At 36.1% G+C, this 11,766-nt stretch overlaps 1 protein-coding gene across 2 annotated transcripts in view; it reads left to right on the plus strand.

Annotated features, from left to right (window-relative positions):
• Positions 1 to 11,766, plus strand: part of LOC106964541 (muscarinic acetylcholine receptor M4-like) — a 33,214-nt gene that overhangs the window by 9,587 nt on the left and 11,861 nt on the right. Inside the window, exon 2 of one of the 2 annotated variants that reach the window (XM_015060122.1) lies at positions 3,387 to 3,666. In XM_015060122.1, coding sequence (XP_014915608.1) covers positions 3,612 to 3,666 — 55 coding nt within the window. In that variant the 5' untranslated portion in view covers positions 3,387 to 3,611. Of the gene's footprint in view, positions 1 to 3,386; positions 3,667 to 7,473; positions 7,787 to 11,766 lie in introns of those variants that run through there. The other variant, XM_015060121.1, reaches the window with a different exon arrangement.

The following is an 11,766-nucleotide window of genomic DNA, read 5'->3' on the forward strand; positions in this document are numbered from 1 at the left end:
TTGTGAAAGTGATGTGTTTGTAAAAACCCCGTATATTTTTTTTTTTTTTTTTTTTTTTTTTTTTTTTTTTTTTTTTTGTCACACTCAAATTTCAACTGATCAAACATATTTTAAAATCATATTATTTAGTTTTTAAAAATTACAAATTAAGAGGATGATTATTGAAAATTTAGTTAAATTTCACTACTAGACACACCCAGGTCTGACTACCAGGTCACTCTGTCTGACATAAATCTAAAGCCCCAATCTAAAGAAATTTAAGATCAGATTAGAAACAAAATCATTGACCTCAATCAATCTGGAAAGAATAATAAAACTATTTCTAAGGCAGTGGGAAGATTTTTAAAGTGGCTGTTTTTCAGACACCAAAAACTTAGACTTATTGCCACAAACAGCCAGATGTTTTGTTTTAGGGCTTGGACTAGAAGCAGTAGAGACATAAACAGAATTACAAAAAAAAAAAAAAAAAACATGAAAAAAGGAAATTTTGCATAATAGATCTTCTTTAAAACATTGTTAGATCCTTGACCTGTTTGCACCATAAAAACAAGATTGTCCCCCAATGGATTTCTTCTGTTTTTATTTATTTATTTATTTTTATCACACTTGCTTGATTTCGTTATGTCCAGGTTCTAAAGCAGCAAAGTTGTCCAAGTCCATCACACTGCCACCACCATGTTGAACTTATGGTATATTCTTTTTCTGAAATGCTTTTTTCCATTGGCTGTAACAGCAAAACTGAAGAAATATGTAATGGACACGCTGCATAAGAAGAAACTAGATGGTTTTTGCCAAGTTTATATTCAGAACAATAAAAGTAGATGAAAAAAGAATGTACTAAGACTTTCACAAGCAGAACCAAGCTTAGCTCTTAAGGTCATGATTTAATTGGCCCATGTTTAGTGGATTGGTTTCCCTGAATTGGAGATTTATAATGGAGATGGTTTGATCTCCTATCGCCATAAATTGTACCTTGGGAATATTCAGAGGAGCTCTGTCTATGGCCCTCGGAGTTCAAGTGGAAGCTTAGTTTGTCAATAGGACTGATTTATTCAGGGCATGGCCATTTAAAGCTTTCAACCAAGCAGCAAGATCTCAAAATCAATATGAAACCTAAAAGAGACCAGTGCAGACAGTCCTGCACTGGCGTAATGTTTTTGTGCATTTTAGTCTCTGTAATTAGTCGAGCTCCAGTGTTCTGAACCTACTGGAGACAAAGGCTTACTGTAAGTTTCATTACAGTGATCAATGTAAGAGCAAACTGGAAGCAAAATGTTTCTTTTGTTGGTTTTTCTTTCAACTGACAAAACATGTAACAGTGTTGTCTGCAGAGAAACTGTGATGGTTGCTATCATTTTGGATTCACTGACCATACAGAAGAGGGTAAACTAAGAGATGTCCTTGGACTCAGCCTTGGGGAGCACCACAACTAAGCAAGTCACTGAAGATGTACAGTTACTAAGAAAATATGCAAGGTGCTGTCAATATGTTAAACTCTTTAAAGTCAGAATGGAAGATGTTTGAAAAAGAAAGAGCTACTCTTTAAAAAAAAGTCAGCAGTTTGCTCCTCTAAGGTGTTTTACACAATGCTTGAAAAATACTAATCAGCCTTAATATTGGAGGAATAAAATCTTGCTTCCTATTAATCTGTCTGGAATATACCCAGTCACCTGATTTCAGTATCAGTTTTAAGTAGACCTTGTTTGAGTCAAATAAACCTCTGTTCAACGTTATGATTTCATTTCGGCTTTGATAAATGAAAACTGTTTGGTCTAAAATTGACATAAACTTAGTCTAAAAATGAAAACTTGTAAGGAGCATATTACAAATGACACAAAGCTGAAAACAAAGTTCTATGTTTTTCACTGAGCAACAGAATCTAATATCATCTGAGATCAAGTTTGTAAAGGTCAAAAGGGTAAAACATTTAAGTGGTGAATACTTTTCTCTGTGAATCTCAGATCTTTTTGCTCATAAAGTCTAATATTTGCTCCTGGTTTTCTCATGACTGCCTCTCTGTTTACCAGCTCTGACTGTTCAGGTTTCTGTTTTTCTCTTTTGTTTGTCTCAACAGAAAATTCTCTGTGCTTCATGTATTTTTATTTTCTGCTAGATTTTTCTGAATTAGTCCTTCAGAAACACTTCAGTTTCAAGTTTCTTTGGAGTGATTAATAAACACTTGTAGCTTCTATCTGGGTTGTTGCTCTTTTTCATGAACCCAGCAGAATGATGTGACGACCTGGTTACATGCTGCTCTGAGCCTCTGTCTCATCTATTTATCTATCTATGCTTTTTAGTCTGGAAAAGAATATCTGACCTCTTTCAGTTTCAACTGACTTCATCTGGCATTTAGAAAACAGAAATATTCTTGATAAGAAGCAATTCTAAATTGTTATTATTGGTTTTTAAAGTTACAATTTTACAGTTGGGAACAGCTGGTTACCATCTTCAAAGCTCAAAAAACACCTGAGCTACGATATCAATATATTTAGATGTTATAAGAGAAGGACAATACAGGAGAGATGAGGAGACAAGAAAAAAGAATAATATTTTATAAAAATGGATAAATGCAAAAATTAGATAAACTTAAAGATGCCTTTGTGTCCAATGGACGGAATAAAACAAAACAATTAACAGAGATTTTTCTTCTTTACATATTGTGGCACATTGGATCAAACTGAATGAAATCCATATATTTCTGGCTGTGAAGCTGTGTATTATGGCCTCTGTAGGTAGGAAAAAGTCCGGGGAATCGTCTATCCATCCTATCCATCAAAACACAGAAATTTTGTATTTTTCTAGAATTTATTTCTAGAAAAATAAATTCAGTTTCAAAAGTGGGAAATGTTTGACTTTTTTAACTCAGAAATTTCCATTTTTTTCTACAAAATTTCTGAGATTAATCACAACATTTTCTGAGTTTCTTAGTGGACATTTCTCCTCCTTTTGTTCTTATTTACACTGTCCCTAATTTGCCGTGATATATAATCTCCCAGTTTTTAAAAAGCGCCTCTTCCTGATCTAAAAATGTTTGCTTCACTTTTAAAGTGACAAAAGCACACTCCAACTTTCCTCCCCCAGCCTCAGGGTTTCGCCTGCGTTTGCCTGACAGGAGATTGAATTTGATTGCCAGAGGGGTGAGAGAATATGAAAATCTGCTGTGATTTGGTAGAAAACTGCGTTCTAGTCGTAGTTTGCTGTAAATGCTGGGTAAAACAACCGAGAGGATGGATAGACGATTCCCCGGAGTTTGTGCATGAATGTCGGGAAGATTTGGGGAAGCATCTGTATAAATGAGAGTTCTAATATCCAAACAGTGAGTCATGAAGGATTGGCTGAAGAAAATGACATCATAAGTCTCTCTATCTCTCTGCTGCTCCTTCCAGAGAGCGCAGCGCGGCGCGGCGCGGTGAGGAGCGGAGCTGTGCGCCTGGATGGTATGGAGCTCAAATCACTGCAATCCTAATTAGATGTTAACAAAGACTCGGACTGATACAGAATCAAGCTCCAGGAAGGAGAAAAAAGTTCAAACTTCGGTTCTGATTCCAGCGGAGGGTCGAGGCGGCAGGAGCCTGAGTGGAAAACTTGGCTTTCGCTCTTTGCCATGAAACATGATTAATGAAAGCAGTGAAGTTGGAGGCTTTCAGCCTCACTGGAACTTCAGCGGTGAGTACAAAACCTTTTTATTCGGTTTAACAAGCAGAGGGAGAGTTGGTGGAAATAAGTGACGGGTTTTAGTTTAAACCTGAAAGTGTGAGAATCAGTCAGGTGCGCTCCGGTGGCCCCGCTGTGCTGGAATGACCCGCTACAAACAGAGACGATTCTCATCGTGACATCCCAACAAAAACAGATCATTTAGCATTTATTTATTTTTTTCTCGATGCAAAAAAAAATCTAACAATGGAGAATGTAATTGGAAATTAATCAGACAATCTCATTTCTAGCATGGATAAATATGGAAAAAGAAAGCTGTGTATAGAGAATGTGTGTATTTTCACACTGTTTTACATATCTAGTTATCTAGAGGTTTGTTTGTTTCTTCCTTGTGTTCTTCTTCACTCTTTCATGTCCTTCATACTTTTTGTTCTCCATCCTAAATCTCAGCCTGTAAATGTTCAGTTTGTTTGTTTGTTTATTACAGTATTGATCACTTATTTAAAGCTGAATGACTCAATAAATAGATTCATTTTGACTTATTGCATTTTACATTGGGCAGACATTGAAATCTGAATCTGGAATCTTAACATGGTAAATTTGTAGGAACTCTGCCATTGAGACGTCTTCAGTTCATCCTGATTTCATGAAAATTTACTAAAATCTTTGGAATTTTTGTAAATTGAAGATATGACATGTTATTTGATTTTTCTTGGAAAAGATCAAAATCTAAACAGTGCTGTTATTGTTATTTTCTTATTTTTATTTTTTATTGTTTCTCAGCATAATATGTAAAATCTGTTCTTCTTCATGGAGGCTGGGACCATGATGCATACAAACGCAGCGGAAATGGTGAACCAAAGCAGAAAAACATAATTTATAGGTTTACATTTTATTAATCTTTCTGTTACCAGTTTGTTTCTTGTTTTTTTTTTAAATTTTGATTCCTTTCTCATTTTTCCCTCCTTGCTTTGGTGTGAAAACCCAGGGCTTAAAGCAGGATGAATTTTATCCTCCTTTGTTTAACTAGTAAAAATCCACAATCTAAACCCAGACTCAGAGTAAAAATCTATGTTTGAACACAACAAGCTGCTGTCAGATGTCTGTTGATATGGTTTAGCAGAAATCGCAGGGCGTGTGACATATGATGCTCATACGTGAAGAGGAATTGAGTGAGATAAGAGGAGAGGAATGATAGGATGGTGTTCCATCCTTCCTGGAGCATGTTAGCAGTCAGAGCTGCAGAATGTTTAAATGGCCCAGCGGATCGTTGTGGCTTCTTTGTTCGTTTGTCACCCATCTCTAATCTGCCTGTTCTGCAGCCTGCTCCTTGGATCGTGTTGGTGGAAAGTCGATTTGTATTTATGTTGGAGAGTTGAATGAGGCTGAGACTTTTTGTTTGATTAATTATAGGATTTAGGATCCTTAGCTATTTATTTTAGTGTATGGATGTGTCCAAAAAAAACAAAAGTTTCTGTTTGTTCAATGTTGATGCAATCTGAAAGTCTCCTTTAAACTCAGATTCAAAAGGCGATTTTTCATCTTTCACCACCTACAAAGAATGGAGAGGTTTGTAATTTTTATCAACGATGAAAGCATATGATTTTAAAACCATTAATCACCATTTTTTTTGCATGAAATAACTAATTTGATATGATTAAAAAATAAAACCTAATATTTGGTACAGAAACCTTTGTTTTACAATCCCAGAGGTTTGATGTTTCCTGTAGTTCTTGATCAGGTTTGCACACACTGTAGGGTGTTGGTCCACTCCTGCATACAGTTCTCCTCCAGACCTTTCAGGTTTTGGGGTTGTTTCTAGGCAACATGGAGCTTCAGCTCCCTCCAGAGATTTTCTATTGGGTTCAGGTATGGAGATGGCCCAGGTTCCTCCAGGACCACGGTGCAGTCACCCTGCCCCGGTTACAGAGAAGCATCCCTCAGCGTTATGCTTCCACTCCCATCCTTCACTCTTGGCATCCTGCTTTAGGGATTACTCTCATCCTTCCTTTTCCTCCAAACACGACAAATAACATTCAGTTTCCTTCACCACAAAGCTCAATGATGTTCTCATCTGACCTCATGACCTTTACCCCAGGATCAGTCTGCTGCATCCAGACAGACTGCTGCATCCTGAGAGCATAACAGAGAGTTATCATAGATCTTTCCTCCCAACAGCTGTTATTCTAGAACCATCATAAACGTATTGTTTACATTCATATTGGTTTCTACGCTGGTTTTCTTATTTTAAATAACTTTTACGCTGTTGTTTGCACATTTTTATTGTCATTTATTGTAAATAAGTGTTTTGGATGCACAAATACACATTCACATTTTGTATATTGTCTAAAATGATCCTGCAGTTTGATGTGCAGTCCACTAGGGGTGGGCATGTGGAGGTAGTTTTATCACAGTATTTTGTGGTGCTATAGTGATAACAATATAAAATATAAACTATAAAATTTTTAGGCATCTGTGTGACTATTACTATGTTTCATAAAAATCAAAGCCTCACCAAACATGAATACTTACAGCCTTTCATTTGTAATGTGTGAAAAAGTGATTTGGGTAGCCAACACACACACAATAACTGCATTTAATCATATTTTCAAATGTATTGATATTCATTGATACTTTCACTCAAAAAATCAGCCTTGTTGTTTTTCCTCCTACACTCACCTTTATCTGAGCTCTCTTTTTTCCCACACATTTTTTAGCCTTTCCAAGTGTTTTAATTAATTGTTAGCATGTCGTAACATGTTTCTTTCTGAGCTGCCTTTAAACACAACATGAGCGTTGGGATGCCAGTGCCAGTTTTACGCCCAGGGCAGCGACAGAGACCTCCTGCTGAGCAGACCTGCATACCTGTGTGTGTTAAGAGTCATGGCAGAAAGCCAGCAAAAGGAAACAAAAAATCTTATCACAGTTTTTTCCCAAACAAGTTGAGTAATGTTGGATGCAGATAACATTATAACTAGTTAATACATGTCAGTATGCTAAGCTTGTCAACAAGAATAAGCTAATAAATTTATCTGCAGTTGAAGCCAGATATTTACATACACTGAAGTTAATCTGACCAAACTTCTGATGTTTTAGTTTAGAGAGAATCACCAGAATGTTTTCTATTTGCTTATTGAGAATATTGTTTAGATATTTTTTAGTGGGAGGCATAACACACCAGTGACCACTGAACCAACAGAGAGCATGTTCCTTCCTCGTGTTGACATGATGCATCACACAATGCATTGTGGGATTAATAGTTCTTAAACCAGCCTCCTGCAGTTCAGTCTTTTATAGCTAGATGTCCAATATTGCAAGATTTGAATCCAGGACTGTCTCAAAGGTGTTACTATGGCAACCTTTGAGACTGTGGTCCTACCTCAGTCCTGTGTAATTCTGGTTTGAACTTTGACCTTTCTCATGATCACTGGTCCTCCACAAGGTCTGAACTTGCATGGAAATCATAAATCATGTGATTTTCTGAATCATTCTTATAGATTCCACAGGTGAGGTTTACGATGAAAATTACTGACCTTTATTCTTTGAAAGTGGAAAAACTCGAAAAAGTTACCAAATACTTATGTTCCCTAATGTATTTATATTATAAATCAATTTGCTATACAAAAACATATTGTAGAATTTAAGGTGTAAACGTCAAAACAAGGCATACAGTTGTCATCCACAGAGATGTGTGCGGTGGTTTGAGTGTTTTTGTCCTCATCCATCTCTCCAGGGTGTGACCAGCAGGTGCAGGCCCCGCAGCTGCGGCTCGTTAAGGCTCATCATAAGGTGCTTAGAGAGGACTGGGGCCCTGAGGCAGATTCCAGATCGATCTCAAATCATTTAACTAGTCTGCAGAGACCAGCGGAGCTCTCTGGACAATTTAATTAATCTATCCATCCGTACTGACAACCGAATTAGAGAAAGAGCCAAGGGAAAACACTCGCTCCGTTTTTCCAAAACTTCCAAATTTCCAGTTTGGTGTCAAGATCAATTCCCCTCCACTCCAGCAGGGGACTCCAGAGCCAATGCAACATGGATGCACCTTATGCACCCTTGTTACCTGTGCTAGATCTTGTGGCATACCCAGGCAGTTTATCTTCTGTCCTATTCACCAAGTTCATGACTGCTGGTAAGGGGCTACATGAGGAAAGGGTTTAGTTTGGTTAAATTTAAATGAAAAATAAAATAAAAATAAATAAATAAATAAATAAAATAAATAAATATCTATCTGAACAAGAATCTCATACTTTAATGTACCAAATACTTTAGAATCAGCTCAGAATTTTAACTTTTTAATAAAGAACCAATCATTATTCTAATGAGGAAGAAAACTAAATTGTAAGTTGTGTATTTGCTTGGTGTCAGTTTTCTTGTATTGCTAAGGACACTTTTTAAAATTGTGTGATGTTAACTAATTTGAAAATACAAATACAAAATGTTTCTAAAGATAACATGTTATGGGAACAAGACCTAAAACCTAAAAGTCAATTTAGGTTTTAGGTCATGTAATTTTATGTAATTAGGTCATTTTAATGTAATTAAATGACATTAAACATGACATTAAAACATTACATTAAAATGACCTAACTGTCATTTTAATGTAATTTGAATGAATGAAAGAAGCCTGTGTGGGTAAGACAGCAGCCTGGTCTTCATCTTTAACCAGGTCCTGCACACACACCAAACTACCTTCCAGATGGAGAGAAGTTGTAGAACCAAGTATGGAATGACTGACAGCTCTGCAGTTTTGAACATCTGCTGGTTCATTAATGTGCATTTGAACTGTTTCTACCATATGGTGAAACAATGGGTTGACTTAAGATTTTCATTGTTCTTTATGCTGCAGTTTATCTAAGTTTTATTTATTGCTTAGTTGATTGGGACAGATGCTTTGACATGGATAACAATTAGCTGCTGATTCTGTAGCTGCTGCTTGTCTCCACTGAGAACCTGCAGATAACTTATTAGACAGATGAAGATGGAGAGATTGGGAATCAAGAGTGAAGCAAACCCTCACTCTTCCATAGTCCATAGTTCATAGGTAGGGAACTATGAAAGTCCATAGTTCCCTTCCTGATGTCTTGACTTACTTATTTTTATTTTTGCAGTGATGTCACAGGAGAATGAGTGTTTTAGGTTTTGATTTAGATCACATCTGCCTTTAAGTAACTGAATTGCTGTAAATCAAATGGAAGCATACAGAGCTGTGACATCATCGCAGACTTAAAAGTTAAGCTTATACTTAAGTGAAAAAGTAGATAAAAGAAAATAGAAAACAGAAAATGTTCCCTCTGTCATTATTCTGGCATGTAGCAAATCCAACAAATTTTAGAAATCCTAACTGATCAAAAACTGGATTATTTAACAAATTTCAAATAAGATAATTCCTTTATATGGTGAATGTAAACATCTGATTTCAACAGTTGTATTGTTAATTTACAAACCAAGCTAGTAATTTTCAACCTCATGTGCATATGAACCAGGGGCTCCCGTTAGGCAGGTTCTCATATTTTTTATGTTGATATTAAAAAGCTTCTCTGCCTCCAGAGCGTACATGATGCCATGTATCCTGCTGTCTTTTCAGCATCCCATTGTTGCCTCTCTGTAACAGCTCTGATTCCTCAGCGGGAGTTAATCATAACACTGCCCCCACAGGCTTATAGAGTAGGCTCTTGGCATGATGGGGGCATCGCTTCATCTGCCGCTATTCTTTCCCTGATGCTCCCATCACTCTGCAGTACGGTGAATCTGCACTCAACAGACCACATGACCTGTTTCATTGCTCCAGTGTTTCACCATGAGGTTCTTGCAGAGGTAGTTTTCTGTATGGCTATAATGTGACTTTACTTCTATTTGTTTATTTATTTATTTTTTGTCTGGAAATCTCCTTATTGTAAAGTATTTTCTCTTGTACAAGTTTCCTCTTTTTGCTTTTTCTTTTAAAAACCTCAAGGTTTCAGACTAACATATAAAAGTAATTAGAGTACTCACACAATGCTGATTTCAAATGATTTAACTTCTTATTAGATAAAAAGCCACCTGGTCCTTTTTGAAAATGTTTTGAAAACCCCCTAGTTAAAAAATTGAAAAACTGCAACTGACTTAATTTTTTTAGATGAGTTCAAGTTTGATGGTTATAAACAGGATTAACTCAGTAGAATAAAAAAATCACTTCCATAAAGCTAAAGCTACTGGGATCCATTTAGATGCTATCCCATATGTGACCATCAAATTGTTTTACTCTTTGAACAAGATGACAGGTGTAAACTTTTACCTTAAATGTTACCTTCTTGAGATATTTTAAAATAAGTTGTGCATTTAGAATAAATTATCATAATGTTAATTCATCCATTTTTAAAATTTTTTTGAGGAAATGGCCTTTGGGATCAATAATCCATGTTTGATGCTGTTATGAGGAACATTTCAGTCTGACTTCAAAATAATTTAGACTTTTCGTTCTTCGTGTAAGTAGATGTATAAGCCAGTGAGATGAGTTCAAGGTGAAGCTACGTATATGAATGAGAGAACTGATGAAATCAGCAGTAAAGTAGTTCTTCTGTGTGCATTTACACACACATTAGGATGAACGAACGGTCACATATATATTACATAAAGATTTTTTTTGTTGTTGTTGTTTTAGGTCAGTTAGGATTACCAAAATATTTTTCCTTCATAGTGATTAGAGTTCAATTTTTAATTGCATAAAGTATTTTTGACTCAAATGTGGAAGAAAATCAAACAGTAGATTTCTTAAGTCTTGTCTCTGAGTGAGTTTTAAAAATGAGATCTTTGTTTTGGCTTTTGGAGTAATTACTACTTCTTCTCCAAATGGCGTTTCAGATCTCTTCACTTCAGCTACCAATTTAAGTTCATTTGGTTTAGTTTGAGAGCTGATATGATTTTCTCACTAAAACATCTGAATCATCCACAGTTCTGGTTCCTGTTCAGGTACAACCAGATGCTTAAAAATGCCACATTCATGTATTCACAGCTTCTGTTCCTCAGAGATTCAACTAAATTCAATGTATTGATATAGTGCCAATTCACAACCAATGTCTTCTCAAGGCACTTTACAAAAAATAATTTTATTTCAATCATTGATACATTTGAATTGATCCCAGTTAATTATTCAAAGTTTAAAAAGTTTCTAAGGAAACCCAGCAGATTACGTTGACTCAGTGACTTTCAGTATTTATTCCTGCTGGACGAGCGTGTTGCAACAATCGCTTGTATTGTCATTGACTTTACAGCAATGCCTCATACCGAGCATTTATGAGGTGACGGTGGAGAGGAAAATGAAAAACTCCTCTTTAATAGGAAGAAATCTGAAGCAGAACCAGAACCAGGCTCAGTACAAGCAGTCGCCTGCCACGAGAACCTTAAACTCTATTCTGGATTTAACAGGGAGTCAATGAAGTGAAGCTAAGGCAGAAAAATATGATCTATCTTTTTAATTTTCATCAGATTTGATCAATATCAGGACTGGTGTAGTCCAATCACCACTGGAAACGAGTCTTACTTGCTTGCTTTGATTATATTCCTCATAGAACCTCATGTTCCTGCAACACCCACCATAAAAACCTTAAGGGTCACAGTCAAAAGCTTTCTCCACATCCACACATGTAGACCAGTTGAACCATGATCCGCTCAACATTCCCAAAGCCACGCTGCTCCTTCTGGGTCTGAGGTTTGACAGCTGGAGTCAGTTTTTTCAGTGTGCTCAGTCTTCACATCATTTGAGATGAATATCAGCACACAAGGCATCTCCCATCTTCAAAACTGCTGTCACTCATCTATCTGTGTCTGTCTATCATGTAGAACATTGCCTGTCAAAATGTCCAAAAACATAGTGTGGAAGTGTGCAGAGATATCAGTGTGTTTTAGGATCTATCAAATTCCTGGTGGCAGTGCAAACAGCAGGTGTTTGTTTCAGGTTGTCCATGGATACTAACTGGATGGGTTTGGGGATCTGACATGTTTTGGGTTTTCTGTTTTAATTTCCAGGTGGTTTCCAGTAGTGAAATCCAAAACAGAAATAATAATAATAATAATAATAATAATAATAATAATAATAATAATAATAATTATTATTATTATTATTATTATTAT

Source organism: Poecilia latipinna, unplaced genomic scaffold, assembly GCF_001443285.1.
Source record: "Poecilia latipinna isolate Pla-1442-1.1 unplaced genomic scaffold, P_latipinna-1.0 Scaffold1688, whole genome shotgun sequence".
Taxonomy (NCBI): domain Eukaryota; kingdom Metazoa; phylum Chordata; class Actinopteri; order Cyprinodontiformes; family Poeciliidae; genus Poecilia; species Poecilia latipinna.